This window comes from Drosophila grimshawi, unplaced genomic scaffold (assembly GCF_018153295.1).
Source record: "Drosophila grimshawi isolate 15287-2541.00 unplaced genomic scaffold, ASM1815329v1 contig_44, whole genome shotgun sequence".
Lineage (NCBI taxonomy): Eukaryota > Metazoa > Arthropoda > Insecta > Diptera > Drosophilidae > Drosophila > Drosophila grimshawi.
In genome coordinates, this window is record NW_025063240.1 from 2,734,576 (window position 1) to 2,759,802 (window position 25,227).

General features: G+C 37.2%; 3 protein-coding genes across 4 annotated transcripts; 1 reads left to right on the forward strand and 2 right to left on the reverse strand.

Annotated features, from left to right (window-relative positions):
* The first annotated feature begins 238 nt into the window (after positions 1-238).
* Positions 239-24,968, forward strand: LOC6557110 (serine/threonine-protein kinase unc-51). The gene is made up of 12 exons (XM_001985411.3): positions 239-780; positions 9,420-9,593; positions 20,625-20,712; positions 20,784-20,909; positions 21,528-21,601; positions 21,669-21,829; positions 21,897-22,033; positions 22,102-22,257; positions 22,343-23,527; positions 23,599-23,735; positions 23,816-23,951; positions 24,037-24,968. Exons 1-12 carry the CDS (start codon positions 691-693, stop codon positions 24,111-24,113), a joined length of 2,541 nt encoding a protein of 846 aa, XP_001985447.1. The 5' UTR covers positions 239-690; the 3' UTR covers positions 24,114-24,968.
* LOC6557107 (leucine-rich repeat and transmembrane domain-containing protein 2) lies at positions 11,407-16,124 on the reverse strand. 2 transcript variants are annotated; one of them, XM_032743135.2, is made up of 7 exons: positions 15,794-16,124; positions 13,508-13,668; positions 13,044-13,297; positions 12,706-12,981; positions 12,264-12,531; positions 12,033-12,197; positions 11,407-11,971 (listed from the first exon to the last, which is right to left on the reverse strand). In XM_032743135.2, the coding sequence occupies exons 1-7, from the start codon at positions 15,844-15,846 to the stop codon at positions 11,817-11,819; spliced, it is 1,332 nt and encodes a 443-aa protein (XP_032599026.1). In that variant the 5' UTR covers positions 15,847-16,124; the 3' UTR covers positions 11,407-11,816. The 2 variants fall into 2 exon arrangements, with proteins under 2 accessions (XP_032599026.1, XP_001985449.1); XM_001985413.3 differs by having other exon boundaries at positions 12,033-12,194; positions 15,794-15,964.
* LOC6556569 (opsin Rh4) lies at positions 18,483-19,984 on the reverse strand. Its single transcript, XM_001985412.2, has one exon. It carries the CDS (start codon positions 19,937-19,939, stop codon positions 18,788-18,790), a length of 1,152 nt encoding a protein of 383 aa, XP_001985448.1. The 5' UTR covers positions 19,940-19,984; the 3' UTR covers positions 18,483-18,787.
* Positions 24,969-25,227: the final 259 nt, after the last annotated feature.

A 25,227-nucleotide genomic window follows, 5' to 3' on the forward strand; every position in this document is an offset into this window, starting at 1 on the left:
TGAGTATAACAGCACGTTAACATCATGACTAACTGCTGCAGGAAGAAGTAAAATGTTAGGCATTCCTAAAAGAAGAAGACAAGCTGTTCAACATAACATTTCCAATCGCGAAGTTGAAAAAGACATACACAATTGAAATTAAATGCAGAAAGTACAATTTTGTAGAAACTAGTAAATACTGATTAAACAAAAAATACCGCGAGTGAGCTAACTATTTTTCTTGTGTGTGTGTGCGTGTGGGTTTTAGTGTGAGTGTGTGTGTGAGAAAACTAAATAAATTACACACACAGCAGTACTAGCCACACAAGAATACACGAGAGTTTAATTTAATTACAAGCCCAAAAACCCAAAAAGGCAGGTGTGTCTGTGTATGTGTGCTCGATAATTGTTTATAGCAAGTGTAAGTGGAAGAAACAGCTGGCTACAGAGAGAGAGAAAAAAAAACAAAGTTCACACACAAAAAAAAACCCAAACTGAGTTATGCGAAAAAATTGATTTTCCACAGCGATTACAGTTGCAGAAGCCAGCTGAAAAAGTAAAAACCTCACCCAACACCCCCAATCAACTGTGCGTGTGTGTGTGCGAGAGTGTGTGTGTGTCTGCGAGTGTTTTGTGTGGCTGACTGCAACAGCAGCAAGTGATATAAAAGGCAACTAGGAAATTAAACGCGCCTCGCTGCCGGCGCATGCAATGAATATTGTCGGGGAATATGAATACAGCTCCAAGGATATGCTTGGCCATGGCGCCTTCGCTGTGGTCTACAAAGGACGCGATCGCAAGGTAAGCAAAGCGTCAAGTAATGCGCCAAAATGCGACTTGTTTTTTTTTTTATCAGTTATTAACATATATGACTAAATATGTATGTATGTGTGTTTGTGTGTGTGCAAATGTTTTTGCATTTTGTTATTGCTGATTTGAGCGTGTGGGCTTGACTCGCATTTGTAAAAATAATAATAATAACAATGACAACAACAATATTATTCACAAAACGCCATTGTCAAAGCAACAAACAGTAAACACGAGCGAATTTCGCATAAAACGCAATTAAAAAGTGTGTCCACACCTACAAATATTACCTCCTACTTTTTGTCTTGGTCTTGCTCTTGCCAAATGTCAAAGGCAGCAGCAAAAGCAGCCTGAAGAATGTGACGACAGCTGTCGCGGCGTCGCCCTTTGTTGTTTTGTATTTTATTTTTGCCTGTCGAAATCTCCTTCGGCATCACAGTCACTGCCTCTCTCTCTTTCTCTTTTCTGCTAAGGGCTATGCTGTTATTGTTTATGTTTCGCATATTCGCATATTGCTTGCTTATCTCATTGGTTTTATTGTTAATTAATTCAAGAGAATTTTGTTTTACAAAGTGCTGAGTAGACACGTGCGTTTCTCAGTTTGCTTATTCTCTGTTTTTCTTTGTGAGGCCTCCCAATATATATGTACATACAAACGCACATGTGTGTATATGCATGTGTATTTGAATGTTATTTGAAGAGTGTTTTGAACTAGTTCAGGGTCAATAAATACAAAAATGTGTACATGGGCTTCAATCAGTTCATTTATGTTTTAAGGCGAAGCTTTTTTGGGGCAAAAGCGAACAGCAAATCAAGAAAGAGAAAAATCGAAATAGATTGTGACATATTTTTTAAATCTAATTAACTTTTGTTTTAAACGTAAATTAGAATATTTGTTGATGAAATATAATACACCTCGATACGAAAACGGATTATATTTGTGGGTGTGTGTATGTTTTTCTCGTGTGTCGATATAGATGGATTACCATAATAGTTTAATTGTGCAACATCTGATATCACAGAAAGCCATTAATTTTATTTGTGAGAGGCTTGCGTATCATTTTTTTATCCGTTATTCAAATCGTTGTTTTAAATTAATTGGTGAAACAACTAATGATAACTATTATCTACAAATTTTATTTAAAAGATTGACCGGTTCCACTTATATTATTTTATTTATCTATTTTTTGTATATCAAGTTGTTTCGCAATTCGCAAAGAAGTTTCTTATTATCTATTATATGTCTCTATTTCAATTTGATGAAAAGTGTAAATAGTTAGTTATTAAATAAACCGGTAAAACAGTTTCCTGGTAATTAAAGTTTCCATAAAAAGTAAAAAAAAAAGATAAAAGATGCCATGGAATAGAAGGTGACGACATTAACAATAACAGGTTCCCAAAACTGATTGCAGGTGTGTGCCTGTGTGTGTTGCACACACAAAAGAAATCAAAAGTTGCAGCTCTTTTGTAAAAATGCCTGTCAAGAAATACTCATTTACCAATCGACGGGAAGCCAAATTCAAAAAGGGAAAAAGAAGACAACAGACAGAAAGAGAGAGAGCGAGCATAATAAAGACAAATGACAGTTATGTACGTGTGAAAGAGATGTGGAACACATATCTTATTGTTGTTATTGCATTTGTAATTAATATATCACTTACTAAAGGCGAGACGAATTTGAGCAACTTGAAAAAGCAAAAAGAAAAAAACAAACAAAAACCCAAGAAAAAACCACACTACCAAAAACAAACAACAATTTGAATGCGTCAGCTTTTTATTTGCCCCAGTTGATAAGCACTGCGATTTTATATATATAGCTTTACTCTTTGCTCTCAGTTGTCTTTTTTTTTGGTTGTTTGTTGTAAACAAATTGAATACTGACCGTCTCACATTTGTTTGATACTCTTGGCCATTAAATATGTATGCGAAGGTGCGTATCTTATAGAAACAGAAATCAGCTGATGCAATAACGGGCAGCTGTTGCCGCAAATGTTTTCTCTCTGAGCGTTTTACTTTGCCTGTGTGTTTTGACGATTGCTTTCGGAAATTTTACTTTGCTCTGATGGCATATTTTTTTAAACATACGATTGTGACAAGACTTTTTTACTAAACACAAATAGCAATACATATATTGAAATCGTTCTATCTGTTGAGAAGTTCAGTATTTCGTGGCTGACAAGTTTTTGCTTAATTGATTGGCTCTTAAATGCAAGACATTCCAGATTTGCTGGAAATAAACTAGCTTAACAAAAGCCAACGAAATACTCTTTAATCTGTGACATTTCAACAACGTTGGCTGGCAGATGTTGCACGTGCTTCGTTTGGTAACCGTCTATAAATAGTTGACCACATGGAACATGTGCAGACAGCAGCAGACAACAAAAGATGGTGCTGCAGCCTGCAGCCAGCAGTCAAACAAACAAACCACACAGAGACGTGAGGCAAAGACGATGATGCTCAAAATAAACACAAATCTACGCAGAAAATAAAGCAAAACTGAATGAATGAATTAATGGATTGACAAATGAATGAATCTCAATGAAAACAGAAAAAACATAATCGCCAATTTATGCAAAAAATAGTTTGTTTTTGACACGTGTTTCAATGATATCGTTTAATGATCCCATATCTGGTTATGTTTCTGTATTTGTTTATATCATCATCGTTCCTTTTACGCTTCTGTTTACGCTCGTGTCATTGCATAATTTAGAATCCCACATTGAGCAAGAATCATGCAAAAATGCCATTAAAGTCGTAATATTCTGATAAAATGTGCATAGACGAGGGCAGCTCTTGGAAGGCAGCTGCAGATATCAATTATTATTACTATTTATAAATGAATATAAATAGTATATTAATATCTGTAGATAACGCTTACTTAGCACTGATTATGCATGCCTTCGTTAATTTTATATTTTTGGCTTAATATGTGTTATCATATCTTAATTCACAGAACTGAGTATATAATCAAGATTTATTTGTCCATACCCTGTATTGTAGTTGTGCAAAAGTGAAGATATGGTTTCTATAGGCTTCTTCGTTGCCAGACACAATAAAACACTTAGTTGTGAAATCGTAATCGGAATTGCGAATTGATTTGATTTAATGAAAAAATTTGCCTGAATATGCAAAATAGAAATATGCTAAACACATTTATGCAATATGCATTATATACAAATATCCACTCGTTTATCATATCTGAAGAGTTTCAATCACAAACTTTAGTAAAAACCCCAGATTGATTTGCTTTTGTTTTTGTCTCTCTCGTTCTTTTGCCAAATGTTTAGGCAACCCTCGCAGTGCACTTCATGTTTCCTAATATAATATGACAAGGTTTCGTAACTCTCTCCGGCCCCGCTCCCCTCCCCTTGTCTGACAGCTAACTGCTTTCCTATCTGTCTGGCATTTTGACTGCACGCGTTTACATTCTCGCCGTTGTTGTTATTGTGTGTTGTGTTTCTTGTTGTTATTGTGCATGTTTACTTTTCATATTGTAATTGTGCAATTGCATTTTACATTTGAATTTTGTCGCCAGTTTGTTTTTGTTTTATTCCAGCTGTTGCTTTTTATTGTTGTTGTCGCTTTTACGTATCGACAAATTGGCTGGCTTGTGTGAGTAGCTTCTAATCAATTGTCAATTGTAAAATAGTAATTATCAACTCTGTCTATTGTAGATTTTGTCCAGTTCATGTTTGCAAACATATTAAATTGTATGTGATTTAGTTAGAGAATATTTGCTGAATGTCATTAATGTTTATTGTTATTTGTTATTACAATTTTTATAATATATTATTTTACGGCTGTAAAGCTATTTATTTGTATTAATTGTAACGTGAATTTTTAAACAGGCTACAACCAAACTAAAAATGCTTAGATTAAATATATAATTAAAATTAAAGTTAAAAATTAAATGATCTGAAATGAAATTGAAATTTAAAGTTGGAAAAAAGTAAACATAAAGTAGATACTGGATCTGTAAAATGGTCCAACATTTATTGTAAAGAATGGGGAAATTCAGAAAAACCCAATCAGACCAATAACGGAAAGAGATAGCTTAACTTCACTTAAATGAAACTCTCAAAATTCAACTCCATTGATTTCAATGCCATAAAAGTAAACTGTATTTACAAACACAAAGTTCTTGACCTAATCACCTAAATGCATGCATAAAAAACAAGCATCTAAAACATATGCTCGAAACCCGAGTACAGCAAAAAAAAAAATGCAAACCAAAATAGTTTCGCAACGAATGTGAAAGTTAACAACTCTCCAAACGGAAGCTGACTCCATGACGACCCCTCCCCAAAACACTCCCCGACTGGTCACAAAACAAATGTTATTTGTGCGACTGTCGAAATTAGTTTGCGCGAATGACGAATAACAAATTTGGGTTGACTAAGGTTCAATGCACCTCTATGTGATAAGGCTAACAGAGCAGGCCACAAAAAAAGCGCAAAAAGCGAATGAGAAATTTCAGCCCAAAGTGCAATGGCCCCCAACTTAAAGAGGAAAACAAATTTTTGATAGAAATGGAAGAAAAAAACAACATATATATAAATAAAAATAATTGCGCAGAAAATGCGAGACACAAAACGAATCTGCAGCAGCGCACAAAAGTATCTAGCAGATACACACACTCACGCACACACACAAATACTCATATAATTGAGTCAACTGGTTTATGCCTGGTGAAAATGTAGCCTGGCGGAAAAGCAACCCGAAACGCTGGACAGAAATCTCTTTTGGCAAATACTACGTCGCAGGTTTTGAATTTCGCTCAACGCGTGATTGACTCAATATGAATAGAGCTGCGAGGAATGCGGCAATCAAATGTGCATGATCATGAAATACCCTGTATTTTTGGCTACACTTTGCGCTCTGATTGTAACGGGCTTTAAGTTAAGAAACTTGATTTCAAAATGTTTTCCTTCAATGACAGAAAAAATGGCACTTACTTCGTTGTAAAACTAATATGCCTTGCCCCTTATGTGTATTTCAAGGGTATCGCCAAAACTCTGCCGGGTATTGTTTACTCCACATTATGTAGAATATGACTTGGAAATAAATATGTGTAGTACGTAAGCGAAGTAGAACTAGTCTCAAAATGCTTGATAAACCAGTTTGTATGCGAATTCTGATATGAATATTGTAGTGCGCGATACGTTCTATGTGGGAATCTGATTCAATAGGAAGCTATTTTTGCGCATATATAAATATATATATATGTATTTCGTCTACACGTGTCGTTTTGAAGTGTCGTAACTCAATGGTCTGATTATAAATGACTGCGCCTACTTTTTGTGCCGGGAACTAATTGAAAGTGTGTAGAAGTATATCGAAGTTGCGGTAAAGCATGTTACAGGCAGATATCAATTTAGCAAATTAATTTTTGATAGCAATAAAAAGCAAAATTTTAAAGATATAACGTTTTAGATGATAATATATATACGATGACACAATATTGATTATCTGCATAAATATCATCAAAATATGTTGAGCAACATTCAAGTAAATATTACATTTATATTTTTTGGTTGTATTTTCTGTTTATATGGGTTTTTCAATGTGATGTTGTCTGTGATAAATGTCTGGTTCCAACAAACTCTTCCTATCCTTTTTTATTTATCTTTGTGAAATAACAATAATACAATTAATTGAAAAATAAAACAGGTCTAAACCACTTTATCATCATTGCAAAAGACAAAAAAAATCTGGGCGAACTTCTAAAATTTGGAACATACTTCACAAATGTTTAATTGACAGAATAATTTACATAATGTAAGCAGACTCAAGCGGAGTGAAGACTTGGGTTCGGGGTATCTCCAAGTCGAGCTCTCCCGACTAGAGCATTCATACGTGTTTCATGTTGTTCCCATGCAAACGTTTGTTTGTTTTTTTTATTACATATCAATTTTAATGAACTTTTACTGACTTCCGTCTATGCGATTATAATTCACATTAGTTTTGATTTGTTGCCACACTTTCTATCTTTTGTATTAATGTTTTATTGGAAGGATTGTAATTGAGATCGATGAAATTAGAGCGTTGCTGAATCATAAGTGGCTTACAACATCTGACACCAATTGTGAGTTTCCACAAGCTTGCTCTCTCTATCTCTGTTGCTTCTGCCCTGGAAGGTGCTTTGGTGCAAATGAAATCATTTGTTTTATATGATTTCTCAAGTCTATAAATATTCTTTCATTTCGTTTGGTTGTAAGCTTTTATTTTGTTGACTCTGAGTCTGTAATCAGCTCAAGTAAATGCCATATCTCCCAATGAAGTTTTGCGACCCAACGCTGATCTATGTACAAGTATCATTAAAACATTTTTTTAATCAAAAAGCCGTGTGACAACGAAAGCCATTCTTTGCTATATTTAGATGCTTTGTGGAATCCAGCTGAGTGTTATCGGTCAAGCTGCGAGAATTGCTTGATTGTCAACAATAATAGAAAGTGCAATTGTTTTAAATCCATTCATACAATTTTTATCGCAAAGTGCGATTTTCTTGATGTCAAAGTATTTTAAGCAAATAAGTTGAAAGTAAGGGAAAATCGACTTAAATAGTTGGAAAATAGACAGATTTATTCACTGGGAGAATTAAAAGTGCTTTTGTGCTAAATCTGTCCGCAACTTTTATATCGCGTCATTTCATATATTTGATACAAGTTCAAAATGAAAGGTATTTACACAAATTAACACTTACCACTGTGGTTCCGGAGGGGAAAAGATGACAAGAAGGAAAGAAGGCCAACAGGTAAACACAGACAACCAGTCATTGTCACTTGTTAAGTGTGGGGCAAATAAAATGCTGGACGAGAGAAACGGGCGGAACTTGTCGCTTATCGCTAAGTCCACCAGTCGACGGTAAAGTGTATAACGTGGCCCTGGGCAGACAGTCAGTCAGCAAGCGCTTTAGAAAAAAACAACAACGCAATTAAATGCATATCTAATAATAAATTAATAAAACGCAATGGTGTTCGAGAAACCCGGGACACGTTCTGCAAGTAGCACTTTCAGATACATATTCCTATACACACACGCGGATATAGAATGCATAATTTATGGTAACAGTTGCAGTTATTATCGTGTGCTGGCTGAGGGTGTTTTTCGAAGTACTGCACCAAAGGCGACTAAAATTGTGCAGAAGGCAGCCTTTGATTGCCAAAGTCGCTTCTCTTTCACTCATTTTAGCCGATTTGTATTTAATTAATAACGAACAAGAGCTTTCAGAATTATAAACATTGAATTCATAAATATTTATTTTATATCAACTGAAAATAGATATTAACATACTGCTTTAGTTCATAAATATTTATTTTTATTAACTGAAAATAGATAAAAAGCTCAAATACAGTTGTCATATAGTATGAAACAGGCAACAGGATTGATCTACTATTCCATAAAGCTTATATATTCTTGATTCTCATGAACAACTGAGTCGATCTAGTCATGTAAACTGTGTGTCTGTTTAAGAGACTTCACTGTAAGAGCTAGAGACTTCAGACTATGAATAACACTTATCGTATACCATATACTAAATCATCAAAAGATTATTTACTGTCGATGGCACAGAAAATAATATGTATAACATTCCTGTGGGTATTTAAATGTAAAATTGTTCCAACAATTGTTGATGGATTGGGGAAAACCCAGAAAAATCGCAATCAGACCAAAAAAATAATATATTTATTTATATATATCACGCAATCCACAATTAATTCGTAAATTTACCATTTGTAGGTACCTTTTATTTGTCTTTAATAGTATATAAAATGGAAACAATTATACTATCAAAACAATTATCCATTTACGAATGAATGATTTGAGTGTACTCAGCTTTAGGTAATAATATAATATATATAATTATATACAATCTAAAAAAGATCTAACATGATATTTATAATAGGTATTCTGTATTGTTGAATTATAATATAAAGAAAACAAAAAGAAATAAATTGAAATCTACAATTTCATAAAAATAATTTTCTATTGAGTATGAATATAATTTATCTAATTACATAAATAGAATCAAGACCTCATCAAATTTTTTCTGTAAGACGTCATTTAAAATAGTAATTGAGTGTGCAACTTTGTTATGACAATAAATGTACACGTAGTGAAAGGTGTTGTTAAACTATAAAATTGATAAAAATCTAAAATTTTAAAGAAATTTGTGATTTATTTGAGTATGAATGCACTCAGTTTTATCAAATAACACAAACTATATCAACACCTCATAGAATTTTCACTATTAGGTCTCATGTAATTGAGTGTTCATTTTTCTTATGACAATAAGATTTAATGCATGTCTTAAATATCATAAAATAATGTAATTCACTGTCATAAAAAGTTCTGTAACACTTCTGTTTAACTTCGTGTGCCTGTTCGCTTTTACCAGATCAGATATCAGATTTTCGCTAATTAACACGTGAGTCATTAAAATCATGCAATGAACCCACATTCATTTTTACCTTTGTGAGCAACCGTTGAGAATTCTGGTCACGTTAAGCCTGAGGGAGTTTCACTTGCATTTTTATATATACATATACAGATTTTATGGTAGACGTTCAATGACTTTAGTGCGTTAACCAACTCTAATTAATGATAATTAATATTGTGTTGTGTGATTTCAGAAACACATGCCAGTGGCTATTAAATGCATTACCAAAAAGGGGCTCATCAAGACGCAGAATTTACTCGGCAAGGAGATCAAAATTCTTAAGGAACTAACGGAGCTGCACCATGAGAACGTTGTGGCCCTGTTGGATTGCAAAGAGTCCCAGGATTGTGTCAATCTGGTCATGGAGGTGAGTTGACTTTACTTTTCTTTTCTTTTCTCTTTGTTTTTATTTATTTTTTTGCCTAATCAGAAGTCAAAACCGAAATGTGCAACGTCATTGCTTATAGAACTCTGATAGAGAACTTCTAATGTTTTGCACGATTACTGGGTGTAAACATCAATGATATCGTATGACTCAGTTCGGTTGCTGTTCGCCGTCGCCACAGAGTGCACCTCGAACTGCACGTAGCCACATTTCATGTCGCCCCAGCACGCGTCGCATCCCTCTCGCGTCCGGGGGGCACTTTCAGCTAAAACGCTACGCAATTAATTGCGGAAGTTGCGAATTCTATACGAAAACCAAATAAACACAGAGAACGTAACATTCAAGTTCTCAACTTTGGTATACCCTATAGCTCAAACCGCTCACATTGATTGAATATACGTCTTGAGTAACATTTAGAAAGCAGTAATATAGAAATTCCCATTCCCCGTCCACTATAAAAATATATATGATTCATTTGTTTTTAATTATATGTCCTCTATGCGATTAATAAGATTTCTGAATTCTTCTTTGTGGTGTGCTCTTAAATGTTTTGTTATAGTGGCTAGTATCAAAGTGGGATTATTTTTGCTTAAATATTTGTGAACGGGTTGTTGGCTTTGACTTTGCCAATTTAGCCTAGACTAAAGTTTATTGACTTTAACTATCTGATAATTTACTTCCTGATGTCGCGTCTCTGCCTTGTTTTCTGCTTATTTTTGTTTACACCCACTACCCATTATAAGCGTTCGCATATTTTTAGCGCGCAGTGTTGAATGATTCTATGATTTCGAAAATAGGTCAGATTCCTCGGCAAAGCATTATTGCTTGATTGATAAGATTAAATGGCGTCGTTTTCGTTGTCAGCACATTGTTTATTTCACAAAGATATTCAAATCCCTTACGAAAGAGATTTATCGGATGTGCGTAATGTGAATTCTCTTGCCCTTGGCTCAATTCAAATATTGTACAGGTGCTACAATAACACAATACATATGCATAGGCATATTTTTAGTATAGATTATTTATTCATTATCTCCTCTTTTTTTTTTTTGTTAAACTGCACATAAAAACATGCGTTTGCTTTGATTGACTTTGACCCCATTCCTATTCCGTGTGTGTCTACCCTGACTCCGCATCCAATGCCCTTCCTTGTGCTCTAATTCGTATTGTAATCAGTTTATTTTTGTTCAATTAACATATACATATATAGCGAACTTTGCGCTATAATTCTATTCATTCCATCGACTAAATGACGTGACGAGTGCTTCGTGTGAAAAGTTATTTAAATAAAAAGAAGGCACGTCGAACACTAGATCCCCTTGCGTATATCAAACTTTCACTATAAGATGGTAGATACAGCAGCTCAATAACGTAAACAATATATGTTTAGTCTCGACCCACGGGTTCTCTGTCAGTTATATGATATAGTGATCCGATACAATGGGCCTCGGCAATATGACAGATGTATTCCAATCTTCATCAATATAGCTTTGAGAATCAATTGAGGGAGTAGCTCGCAATAAAGTTAATCGGACATGACTATATGGACTCGACTAGTAATACAGATATATCTATACATATTAGGAGGCCGCAGATCGTTGAAATATATAGGTATAATGAAAACTAATATGTTTAACATTTCCTTCGACTAATCTATATATTTTCATATGCAAACGCGTTTATAGTCCGACGTCGTTGCTACTCTATTCAAAATTCCCTAATTAGTACCAATACTAAGTGTTATTTTGCATGTCATCTGCAACAATAAATTTAAAATTCGATTTTATTTGTAGACTATTTACAATAATTAATTTTATTGTGTAATTGGCAAAAGGTCTATATTAAGAGTAGGAAAATGACTAAGAGCTAACAGTTTTTGTCGTAGATAATATTATCGATATGATTTGATGCGTGTGTGTGTGGTCCAAAAGTGACTACAAAATATACATATTGTTGCTACCAATGCTAAATAGTCAAACAATAAAGGGCTAAGCGACTAGGCGGACTTAAAACTAACTATAGACTAAATCTAAAATTCCCGCTACAATTTTGGAAATACATTTTGTGCGAACAGAGCTTTTAAAATGTCGTCTTGTCTCGATTCGTCTTGTCTCCGTAATAAACGCAATTTTTGTTCCCGTAAAATGGAATTGTTGGAATTATGTGTAATGTGTATGTAAGGCAGAAGAGAAGCGAATGTGCGTCTTAGGCTAGCTTATTTAACGGTATTTCCTCGGTGGGATGCACCTGATCCTTTGGCTCCGGTTTACTGGTGCGGCAGCATTTCGTTTTAATGCCACCCACATCCTTGCGGCACAGCAAGCCCACAACAATGCCCACAACCGCTATGAACATAATGCCTGCAATTATTATTAACATTTTTCATAATGTGCATCATCATCAAGTTTGTGTGGCACTTACATATGAGCAGTGTGTTGATGACCTCCTGGGAGATGGGCACCTTATATGGTTCCTCCTTGGCAGGGATTTGGCTGCCGCCGTTTTCAGTCATGATGCCCGCCTTGGCCACATTGCTGACCGTCTCGTTGGACATGCCGTTGTTGTTGTTTCGATTTCGATTGGCTGCTGAGACAGATTTACTTTTTCATCAGTATATATATATAAAGTTGACATTTTGTTTATTTAATTTACCCGTGCGCGGCGTCGCTGGCGTCGCTGCTTTTGGTGTTGTTGGCAGCGACGTCACACGCTTAAATGGGGGATCTGTGGCCTGGATGAGGCTCTCGTTGAATGATGTGCCCAGGACGAGCTCAAAGCAGCTAAGATCAAAGTGCTTAAAGCTGATGTTGTCAATGGTCTTTAGCAGATTGCACAGCTCCTCAATGTTGGCCTGATCGAGTTCGGGCAGCTTTAGTTTAATTAGGTCTTTCAGCGGTGTGAAAGCTCGCGTATTGATTTGCTGACAAAAAATAAAGAAGAAGCATCAGCGTATAGGTATGGGCACAAGTGCGCATGACAGAGGCTAGAGCGAGATAACTACATATGCTACATACGTATATTTCAGTGCTGCCAACTTGTCTGCGGCCAACACTTATCGATAACTATTCGTGTGGGTATTTGGCGCGCAACTTACTCGTTTGAATTCGTTGTGATCCAAGCGCAGAGCAGTCAGTCCGCTCATATTCATGAAAATCTGCTCCGGCAGCTCTGTCCAGCTGCAATTCGAGCAGCTAAAATCATTTAAACTGGGCTGATTCAAAAAGGAGCCCTCTGTGCGTTGTACAATGCTATTGTTGCTTAGATCCAACAGCGTCAAATCGGTGGCCCCCGCAAAGGTGTCGGGTTCGATATTAGTCAATTGATTGTTGGCCAAACGCAGGCGACTCAAGCGTTCCAAGCCATTGAATGCCTAAACGGAAAACAATGTATACTATTATCAAATATTAAAAATGTGTTTGCATTGTGGATTACCTCCTTGTCAAGACGCCTCAACAAATTGTGACTTAAATTGATCTCGACCAGTTTGGATAAATTGGCAAAATCTTCGGCACGCAACTCAGCAATCTCATTGTGACTCAAATCAATAATTGCCGCCCTCTTGGGCAAATCCAGCGGCACCTGGGTCAAATGGGCATTGATGCATTGCACATACTTGAAATCCTCCAGGCAGTGGCAACTGCGCGGACAGCTCGGCTCCAGCACATGGCTGCTGCGACGTGGAATGCCTGTATGGAAAATAGTGGCAAAAAATCAATTGAAAAAGTGAACATAGAGGAGAGTGGACGTTTAATAGAAAATATAAGAAAGGTAAAGATCATAATCATATAAAAAATAATAAATAAATTCAATTATGTGAATTTACAATAATTGATATATAAACATTTCGATATATGGATGCAATATATGATGTGATTTTATAATAGTCACAAACTCACTAAAAATGGGCCTAAATGTGGTTGTTGTCGTTGATGTTAGCTGCATTTGGCGATTTTCTGCTATCTCTGGTGATTCGTTAAGCTGATCTTCATCAGAATAGTCATCATTATCGTCATATTCGAGACTCTCATTCTTGTCCGCTGGCGCTGTCGAGCTAATACTGTAAAACCAAAAAGCAGAATGCAACCTTGTTATACTTATGCTTATTGGGAAATTAGCAAAGTTGAGTCGTTTAATTAGGAACTGTTTTTTTTTTCCAAGTTGTTTAGCCAAAAACTCCAAATTGGCTGTGACGTGAGATTACATCAGACGCAGGCGGGCACTCCCAGTAATTTGTCCAGCAACTGTTCCTAACATATTTAAACACGCCACACACAATATCCTATAGTAAGTAGACTAAGTGGGGTGTAACATATTGAAGTCTTAGAATCGTATTTCGAGTACCAGTTTTTTATTGTGTTCTCCTTTATTTTATTTTTTCGTTTTAAATTTTATTATAAATATTTGACTTTATATCAATTCATTTGTAACTTTAATTTTAAATTGAAGGTTTTATTCAACTTTTTCTAAAAATGCGGATTTATTAGTCCACATAAAATAAATTATTATTCTACTAATCATTATATTAGTAAAACTTAGATTCTAGTTTTAATTTTTGGAAAAAAAAACACTAGTATTTCTGATTAGTATAGAGAATTTAAAAAGCTTCTTATTTCCATTTACATAAACTGCTTTCGAATATTTAATGTGAATTAAGTGCAGGGTATATTTTAGTTAAGCGTCTTATCTTTTGGTGTTGTTTTTATGTTTTGCACTCAAAGTCGCCTGTCCGCCGCTCTTTATCATTATTCGCGTTTGTTTGTTATTGCTGTTTGTTGTTGCCCGTGTGGATCCGCATGAATGAAAATAGGGCGGGAAACCAGTTTACGTCATGGCTGCAGCGACAACTTAGCCGGTTTTTTCCCCCTGTTCGCCTTCTCGTTTTCATTTCTTCATTGATTCTGGTGCTCACTCTCACTCTCACTTCTGTTGTGGGTTTGCCGTGATTTTGGCCAAGTCATGTCGCTTGGCAAATTCTGAAACCTTCATTAGGCGCGTCGCCAGATTGTACGGGATTTAGCCAGCCAAGCATTCCATTCAGTTTACATGTGTCTGTGTGTGTTTAAAATGTTACGAGGTAACTTACTGACGGACTGACTATATGGACGGACAGTGCGTCGAGTGCTTCCCATAATCGCCACTTGCAACTTGTTTTAAATTGCGTGACTGTTCATTCTCGAGAATACATATAAAGACTACACTAGAATGTAAGTATGTGCATTTAATAGACGTAGATGTCTGAGCTCTACTTAGTTATAGGTATTTATAGTATGGGATTTAGTACAGATATTGCTAGTTTTATAAGTTGATAAGTGTGCTTACAAAACACTCAACGTTGCTTTCAATGACGATTAGTTCAAGATTAACCTAATGCTGATTTGAACTAATTTAACTCAATCGATATAAACAATTTTAATTTGTTATCTATTATTCTCAAATAATTTTATTCATGCTTGATAAGTGTGACCAAATACCGTCAATCGTAAAATGTCAAGAGGACACTTGTAGGACAAGAAGTTCGAGTGTGGCATAAATCAATAATGAGGACCCTTGACACTAGTTGTCTGTAAATAGACGTGTCTACGTCTGAGTCATAAGACGGTTAGGTATGTTTGCTCTAAACTCTTTGAATGTTTGCCGCATTGAATAAACAGCTATTGATAAGTGAAAATTATCTGCAAATTGCAACCGTTTCTCTTATCAACTTGTCGATTAAACTAGTCGCACATATAAACCCATACTTACATACATATACCTACCTATATATAATAAAAATAATTGAGTATAATTGAGTTGAGGTACTTATGTAATTTTTACCGTTTTCGACGGTCATAAAAAATTGTTATAAACAATGTCAGTTTGATATAATGCAGGTTCAAGGTCCGTTTAAGTAAATGTACCCGAGTAATTTCAACTGGTTTTCTTTGAATTCGCTTGCGGATTGTTGTACCTTGTACTTTGTCTTCAAGTGCGAAAGGTTTATCTCTGAATGTGTCACGAAGAATGTGACGATTGTGTTTGATATAATCAATTTCTTATTCGTGTTCAAGTTGTTCTTGTTAAATTGAAAAGACTAAAGGTTAGCTAGAAATTGCAATTATTTATTGGCTAAACAACTGGTAAAAGATTTAAAACAAGTTATACAGTTTCTTGTTATTTTTAGGTTTATTGTTATTGTTGTTTACCTGACGCTCAGCAAAAATATTAAAAGTAATCCAAATTTGTAATAAACGTGCATTTTGATTAAGGTTATTGTTTTTTGTTAAATGTGCTTTGTGGTTGTAGTGTTTTTTGTTTTGTTTTGCTTTTATTTTTATGCAGGGTAATATTTCATCATGAAATTGTTGTTTCACTTGTCATACTGTTGAATAAAGTTGAAGAAATTTGATTATATAATAAGGCCGTTAAACACTGAAATCCAGTTGAACACTAGTTTTGTAATATTTTAGTACGCGTTTTAAACTTTTATTGTTGTTTTTATAATATCTAATTATCGCGGCCGTTTAGCGGGAAATGGGAAAATGTGAAATTCCAACACTAGATGTATCCATTTCGTTGTAAATAGCTCGAATGAGTAATTTTATTTCAAAGAACGAATGTACAATGATCAATATATTACAACAGATATATATATATATAAGTATATACTTGTAGTAGTCATATATATGTATGTGTTCAGTTATATATGTCGATAATCCTGTTTAATTTCTTAGTCTGTTAGCCACATCCAATTTCGGATTCACTGAAATAATTTCCGTTTAGCTTGAAGGCTCCGCCAAATTATTATAATACACACATACACATGTCTATATATATATATTCCTATATACATATATCGTATATTTGAATTTGCACACAAGCAATGCTAAAAGCAAAGGCAATTTTGAAGCATTCGTCGTCACAAGACGCACACTCGGCGAAACGCGAGACAAACCGAACACGCTCACTGCCAACCTGTGACTGAGATATATCGATATAAAAGCTGAGCGAAAGCCGCAAGACTGCCAAATGCAGCGAGCGAACTTTTGCATATGTTTTTGTTTTATGCTGTGCAGGTGTTTTCATTAGTGAGTGTATTTTTTCTTTCTTTTCTTTTGATGAAGAGAATGAGTCTCTCACGGCTGCGCCTCACTTTGCCTCACCCCTCTCTCATCTGTCAATTTTGAAATGTTTCTCTCTTTCCCTCTCTCGCTCTCTTTGTGCGCTACACGTTTTACTTTTACTTGGTTGTCTGAGCAATTATTAAACGCTTTGCTTTGTCTAATCGCTAATCTTATCTCAAATTGTTGTGTTATTAAACACTCAGCTCATTGCGGACTCTGCTGTTTCCATTTGAAAAATTTATTTTGTTGTCAACTGTTTTTATTTCAAATTTTTTTGGTATTTTCTTATTAGTTTTGTGTGTTAATTATTGATTATTCTCAGGATACAATACCGAAAATTACGCACAATTACGTATTAAATAAATATTTAAATTAATCAGTAAAACAGGCTTTATCATTGCGTTGTAGTTTGTTTCTTGAAATGAACACAGAAATGTGTACACATTGAAATGCTGCTTGTTTTTTATCGCCTGGTTGAACTTTAGTCGCTGACGACATCTAGTTGTTGTTTTCTGAATGGTGTCGTCTTTTAGTATAAAATGTTTTTATACGACACATTCAATGTTTGAAGTCTACAAGTTGCGCGAGCTTTAAGCATATTATTCACAGTTTAATAATGTATATGTGCGGCTAACTTATACACATTTGCCGCGAGCCATGCGAATGGTGCGAACGTCCCTGACAAACTGAGCAGCGCACCGATTGTGGCATCGATGCCAACGCTACAAACTCAGAGAGAGAGAGAGAGAGAGTGGCACGCTCTCTCAGACCAAGCTTTTTTTTGTTACCAACTCTACGTCTCTTACATTAGAATTTGGCAAGTGTGTTTTATGATAATGCGAATCGTTGTTTTAATATTCTCAAAATTATCAAAATATAACTCAAAGTGAACATGAAGTAGCGGGCGTTCTCTCTCTTTCTCTCTCACTCTCTATCTATCTCTATCTCCCAGTTGCAATTGTCTTTTATTTGCTGTGTGCTTTACATGTCATTGACTTTTGTTTTATTCTGATTGTTTTTTTTTTAAGTTTCGTTTTTGTGCTTTGACTGTTCGCCAGTCCAAGTCAACTCTTTTGTTATTTTTTAATTGCCTAATATTGTTGTTGTAATTTTTATTAGAGCTCATTGTTCACTCATTACAGTCCAGTGCGCATAAGTGGTCCACACATTTTGGCATATTTATCAAAAAATGCTGTTACTCATTGTGCATACAATTTCCCAGAAAATAGGGTTTTTTTTTGGCACGCATTGCAAACTTTGTTTTGCTTTGTTAGCATTTCGAAGGTCATTTGAATCTGCAATAAAATTTTCAGAACCTTTTTAAACTCTCACAAAAGGCAGTTTCGAACGAATATAGGTAAACAAATATTGAATAGGGAAATAAGTCGTAATGAATAAGCTGCTTTAAAAGACAGCTGCATTTTGAGCTTGCGGTAATTTTGCACAAGCAACTGAAAGTTGAAGTTAACCCTAAGGAATTGCTTTTGTATAAGGCAGCTTTCAAAGCAGCTATTCCATTAACCCTTTCTCATACTGAGCGGGAGCTTCTTAATTTTTCGGATTTAGAAATTGTCATAAATCATTTCACTTTGACCTTGTGACAGTATCGTCGCAGTCAAGAAATGTGTACATACTATATTCCATTATTGCTTGTCGGTCGGACAAAAGATCTCGTTGAATCTGAGGAAAATCACATGTCATGAATAATTCACATACAATAATGGCATGTGGGCTCTCTTGATTGAGCTGAATTCATTCGCATAGTACGCGATTTGTTTGCCATGCTTCCAGCAGTAAATTTTATTTATATTCTTCTCTCATTTTCTTTTCTTTCTTTTTTTTACATTTTTTAACATTGCATTTAGTTTGCTACACTTAGTTTAGCTTAGATAGTGCACTACAAATCATACGAATAATATTCGATTGTGTTATTATAAACCACTTGCATCGTATTACGTGTTGAGACAAGTTGAGGCGAGATCAAGTATCGGGCAAAGATCAATTTCCGGTTAGTTGAGAAGGTTCAACATTGACATATTCCAATCCGTAGTCGTCGTTGTTTAACTATTTAACTGCTTAGGCCGCCGTTGTCTGATCCTGTGTCGATGTCGTTGTGGATACCGCCGAGCTGGACTCGGGCGCCTTCTCCTCGATGGCCAGCCAGGGACAACGCTTTTGCAATTCCAAGCGGTACCTGGGATGACTGATGGCATACACAAAGGGGTCAATGCAGGCCACTAGCTTGCAGGTGCATGCCGGTATCATTGTTGCACCCGGTGTCAGCAGGCTCTTATCACCGAATGCGCCGATTAGCGACATCACTCCGTATGGCGTCCAGGAGACGAAGAACAGAAAGCATATGGTAATGGCTGCTTTGGCAATCCGTATCTCGGCCGTATCCTTGCTCTTGTCCACATTGGATCGCAGCGATTCCACGTTCATCTTCTTGGCCTGATCGCGCAGCGCCTTTTCATGCCTAAAGACATGTTGCACTATCTGGCTGTAGTAGTAGAGGATCATCAGTGTGGGGCACACGAAGCCAAAGAAGAATATGGTGCCCACAAAGAGGCGTGTATCAAAGTTATCCGACAGATAGTCAAAGCTGCAGGATGTCAGATAACCCTCCGGCACAAAGCGATCCCAGAACTGGGTTAACGGCAAGACAACCCATGGAGTACAGTAAAGCCAGATGACGATGTTCATCATGATCGCCTTGGTGAAGGTCATGTTGCGATTCATCGGCTTCGTTATGACATTGAATCGATCGTAGCCAATTGCCGCATTGGTCATGCCAGCACCCAGACCCGAATACGAACCGATGGCCGCAAACAGTTGGCAGCCAGTGTTGCCCAGTGCAAAACCCCGATGGAAACTATTATAGATGAACATGGGCGCCTTGGCGCACATTATAAAATCGAGCACGGCCAGATTTAGCACAAACATATTCGATGGTGTGCGCAGTGATTTCGATGTGCTAAATATCCAGATGACCATTCCATTGCCAACGGTCGAGGCGCAGAACAGAAAGATGTAGAATACCCCGAGCATATAGTGCATCGATGCAGGCGGCTCCAGCTGGGTCAGCCAGTGTTCCGGTATATACTGTATTTGATCCGGCGGTACATTCCATCCCAGAAACTGCAGATCACCGTTGCCCGAGACACGTGCCTCCGGTCTCAGCACAGGACTCTCGCTGGCATTGCACAGCGTCCTCACGGGATCCCCCATTTCTTCACTGCTCGACTGCACACTGCTCCACACAATTTTTGCTTATAGTCTGCCCAACGAATGCACTGCGTCTTTTATAGCTGTTCCCCACAGCAGCAGTTGGCTAATTGAATTTGGCTTACAGGCTTGCGTGCCGACAAATCTCTTTGTTTGTAATTTTGCCAGCTGTGCAGTTAAATCAAATGCCGAACAACTTGGCTCAGAACGACCTACAATGATTTGTATTTGTTTTTTATTTTTTTTGGCTGTCATCAATATTAACCGCGAGCAGAAGACAATGGCCAGTTAAATGTTTCTTGTTACTGGTTAACAAATAAAAACAAATAAATAACAATAAAGTATATAAAATAAATAAATAAATCTAGAGGTATTAATATTTACAATTGCTCAAAATATATTGCAAGGATTGGGGAAACCCAGAAAAAAGCCCAATGAAACATCAAATTGTTAAACGGGAGCAGTTTAGTAATAAGGAAAGTAACGTAAAGTAAGTAAGAAGGGAGAGATAAAAAGTGGGAGTGAACCTGCAGATAAGATAAGATAAAATTACCACAGTTAATCATGCTCAGACATTTCCAGTAGATTTGTTTGTATTGAGAATTGAATTAAATTAAAATCAAATTAACATACTTAAATTATGAACTATGAAATGACGCTAATTTTTGTCCTTTTTTGTATGTTTCAGTATTGCAATGGCGGTGATCTGGCGGATTATCTGAGCGTTAAGGGCACCTTGAGCGAGGACACAGTCAGACTATTTCTCATACAACTAGGTAAGTAATTTGTTGACTTATTCATATTTAACACAAACTAATCAACAAGTTGGTTTTCGTTACTTTCGTAGCTGGTGCCATGAAAGCACTTTATACCAAAGGAATTGTGCATCGTGATCTCAAACCACAAAACATTCTACTGTCGCACAACTATGGCAAAACTTTGCCAGCACCATCGAAAATAACGCTGAAAATTGGTAAGCAAATCCAATCAAGCAAATCGCTTAGAGAGTGTTGCTAAAATTATAAATGTATCATTACAATTAGTACACTGATGAATAAAAATTAATTTATAATTTAAGGTTTCTTCAGTTCTCTGATTCTTATCTTCTTTGAAAATTATAAATTTGTGGGTGCTTCTAATTAGCGAAGTATTCTAGTGCTCGGAAATCCTATTTAAATAATAAAAAAATGCAGTATTTTTATCTATAAGATTATTCCTATTTTTTATTTATAAATATTAACTATAATAAATTTATCTTCAAATAGTATCTCAATTAATAATTTAAGTAAGACCACTAGAGACTAGACTGTAAACTCTGCTTATAATAATAGTGGTTTCAATATTATTTCTATAAATGTGTTATATATTAACATGAATAATTTATGCAAACATTTGTAGTCTTCTCAAAAACTTAAAATACGAAATATAAAAACATGTTTTGGAATGAACTATTCTTATACACCAAATTCAAAGGCTTCCCAGAAGCACTTAATTCAGATGTTTTAAGACTCTTAAGTTCTAGACATATATTTTTTAAGAATTTAAGAGTGCAAATTAGAATACTAATCACATTGTCATTTTATTATTACAGCTGATTTTGGATTCGCTCGTTTTCTCAACGAGGGCGTCATGGCAGCTACCCTGTGCGGCTCTCCCATGTACATGGTAAGCAGTTTCCTCAAATCAAATTGACGCCTTCCCAATCTAACTGTAAAAACACAAATATTAACAGGCACCGGAAGTGATTATGTCGCTACAATATGATGCAAAAGCCGATCTCTGGTCGCTGGGCACGATTGTCTATCAATGTCTGACGGGCAAGGCGCCATTCTATGCACAAACGCCCAACGAGCTGAAGTTCTACTACGAGCAGAATGCGAATCTGGCTCCCAAGTAAGATATACCTTTGGGTTGTATAATAAAGCGAGATCTGACTTTAGTTTGTGTGTATCTTTTATAGAATACCGCATGGCGTATCGCCGGATTTGCGCGATTTATTGCTGTGTCTGCTGCGTCGTAATTCCAAGGATCGCATATCCTATGAGAGCTTCTTTGTGCATCCCTTTCTGCAGGGCAAGAAGGCAGCCGTCTCGCCAGGTAAGATTTCAACTCTTCTCTGTCCACTTGTGCTCATAACTAATCTAACCATCTGATTATATGAATAGCTGATTTGCCATCGATGTCTAGCGGCACTCCGCCCTTCAAGGCAAAGAGTCCGCTGCAACAGCAACTGGAGCAGGAGCTGCAGCTGGTCAAACTGGCCGAGCAGCAGCAGAAGGAGCGTGAAGAGCAGGAGGCAGCGATGGATGAGGAGAATGCCAGTGAGTTTACTTCAACTGCTCTTGAACTTCTGATCTCTTCAACTGCGAAAGTTTGACTAACTATTATTTATTATTCTGATGACAGTCTCTGTGGTGCGTAATCCGGCTATTTGCGCCACCATTACCCCGGTGGGTGTGCTGTGCGATAGCGAGAACAACAGTGCCTCCTGCAGTTCGCACGAGGACTCGGATGATTTTGTGCTGGTGCCCAAGAATCTGCCCGAGGATCAGCGTCAGGGCCAGACAGCAGCCGGGCAGGCTCGTCAGCCGCAGCAGCAGCAGCAGCCCACACAGAACCAATCCAGTCCACCTCGTCCCAGCAGTTTGCCCATCTCGGAGCCCAAGCCAGTGCCTGCACCGGCTCGTCGCCAGCTTCCAAATGTGGGCGCTGGTGTTGCCGTCGGCTCGCCGGGTCGGCAGAGTGGCATGCCGCTCACCGTGGCCACCTTGGCGGCTGCTGGTCATCAAATACCGCGATCGCAGCCAATCAGTGTTAAGCAGCCGCGTCCGGATCAGCGCAAGAGCAGCGTCAGCAGTGACATCAACTCTATTTCGCCGCCGGCCGTGCAATTTGCAATTGGCACCCCGCCGACCCGGATGCGTTCCGCTTCTGGTGGCTCGCTGTCGGAGACACCGCCGGCGCATGCGCCCAGCACATGGCAAGTGTCGCCGGGACACTCACAGTCGCCGTTGCGCAGAAGTGGCAACAGCTCGCCGGTGCTTCCGTCCGCCGCGTTGACCAAACTGCCAACACTTGGCAGTCCCACGCTGCTAGTGGCACCCGGGTCCCTGGGCTCGATTGGATCTGCAGGCAGCGGATCGGAGAATAACAATCACCATCACCACATGCTGGGACCGCGTGCCTTTACGCTGCCCGAATTGGGTGCCACTGGCGGCCTGCATAGCCTGCTGGACACAGCTCCGGGCACAGAGCCGCATGCATTCCTGGCCCCGGAGCTGTCCGAGGAGACGCTAATGGATCGCGAGCACAACGAAACACTTTCCAAGCTCAACTTCGTGCTGGCACTCACCGATTGCATCCAAGAGGTGGCCGACTCTCGTTGTGCGCCGCTCTCAACGCTGATGGTCGCCGGCAGCCAGAACGCAGCCGAGCACCATCATATTCCACCTCACGCCCCGGAGCACTGCAAGCGAGCGGAGCGTCTGGTGCTTCTTGTTCGCGCCCTCCAGCTGCTATCGTCCGGCTTAAACCTGGCTTCGCACCAGCTGCGCAACGGTCAGCTGAAGCCGTCGTCGAATGTGAAGAACGGTAAGTGTTGAATACCTATTGAGTGTCCCACGTCCAAGCCTAATTCAATTTGCAATTGGCTTTACCCGCAGCGCTGCTCACCATGAATGCCAAATATCGCAGCATCTTGTCGGAGTCGAAGCGTCTCAATGGCACCGGCCTCCTACAGAAGGCAAACGCATTTAACATAACCGCAGATAAAATACTCTATGACTATGCGCTGGATATGGTAAGTGGAGCAGGAATCCCAAAAAGAAAAACGCCCACACATGTTTTCTAATCGAATTGTGTTTCACGTTGGCTTTACAGTGTCAGGCGGCTGCTTTGGATGAGCTTCTCAAAAATACGAAGAACTGCTTTGAACGCTACAATACTGCACACATTTTGCTCCACTCTTTGGTGCAAAAGTGCAATCATCCACAGGACAAATTGCTGTTGAATAAATGTACGTCAAATAAGAGCAGTAACCAAGTAGTTTCTACTGCTTGTGGTTGGCTGACCTACAACTAATCTTAATCTTGCCTTTACAGATCGCGATGCCGTCGAGAAACGCTTGAGCATATTACAGCAGCATGGATACATCTATGTAACCGATGAGAATGCCTAGAGAGAAAGAGAGAGCAATCCACACATCCATTGTCGACAATTCCTTAAGTTATTTGCCCCATTTAAGTTGAGCGTACAACATGTGATTAAAGAAAAACTACGAGTACTCTATACACACATACACACAGATCTACACACAAAGCTACAAGTAATATTAAAGAAATAACAACAGATCGTTTCAAGTGCAAAATCTTAGTCGAGACTTGAGCAACTTTTAAACTGACAACCAAACTGACAGTTGTCCAATGTAAATATTTTGATATGCGAGTACGTGCGTAGTTTTTGTTTCTTTTTTTAAATATAATTTTTGTTAAAGCTTATAAATGCGCCTGCGCTCGACGCTCATATAGTCTTTAAGTTATGAATAATGTAAACATACACATATATATACATCTATATATATATATATATACACACGCAAAATATATATATATATAGGCATGTTTCGATTTATTAATTACATACACGAAACAAAGGATAATCAGCAATGTTTATGGGCAGAATGCAAGCCAAACTCAGTTTAAATTATGTTACGAAATCGCATATAGGTGCAGGCAACTTTCAATAGGTTTGTTCGCATAATTTATATGTCTATTATTATTATATAATCAAAATTTTCCATTTAACAAATGTCATTTCGATATTTCTTTGTGCATACAATACGCGTATATTTATGGCTGCACAACACAAACAATTTAAAATGTGCTATGTTCATAGTTTTTAGTTAGGTTTTCCCTTAAACAATCAACACAAACATTAAAACAAATAATAATAATTTATGTCAAGCATATTTTAAAGAAACTTAAGTTTTTTACAAAGCCCACAAATTTAATAAGATAATATGTATGATATACAGACAAAAAAAAAAAATTAAAATTTAAAAACTAATAAAAATACCATGAAATACAAATAATTGAACTGATGATTTTGATCGATAATGAGCACTTACAACAGGTGGCACCAATCGAGTGATTTGAAATTAAAATCAACAAACTTTATATCGTAGAAATCCACTTCTGCAGATTGCTGAAAGCTTTCAATCAAATTTGGCCAGGACTTTACACTTTTTGACTTGTACTTAAAGTTATAAAACAGGGCTTATAAAACTGGGTTAA

Bases quoted from the DNA above. Each gene is read 5' to 3' on its own strand.
- LOC6557110 (XM_001985411.3), top strand. From the start codon at position 691: ATGAATATTGTCGGGGAATATGAATACAGCTCCAAGGATATGCTTGGC. The intron at 781-9,419 runs GTAAGCAAAGCG...GTGTGATTTCAG, and splicing joins ACAAAGGACGCGATCGCAAG to AAACACATGCCAGTGGCTAT. The intron at 23,736-23,815 runs GTAAGTGGAGCA...TTGGCTTTACAG, and splicing joins ATGACTATGCGCTGGATATG to TGTCAGGCGGCTGCTTTGGA.
- LOC6557107 (XM_032743135.2), bottom strand. From the start codon at position 15,846: ATGCACGTTTATTACAAATTTGGATTACTTTTAATATTTTTGCTGAGC. The intron at 13,669-15,793 runs GTAAACAACAAT...TTGGTTTTACAG, and splicing joins ATATTTTTGCTGAGCGTCAG to TATTAGCTCGACAGCGCCAG. The intron at 12,198-12,263 runs GTAAATTAAATA...AATCTGTCTCAG, and splicing joins GCCAGCGACGCCGCGCACGG to CAGCCAATCGAAATCGAAAC.
- LOC6556569 (XM_001985412.2), bottom strand. From the start codon at position 19,939: ATGGGGGATCCCGTGAGGACGCTGTGCAATGCCAGCGAGAGTCCTGTG.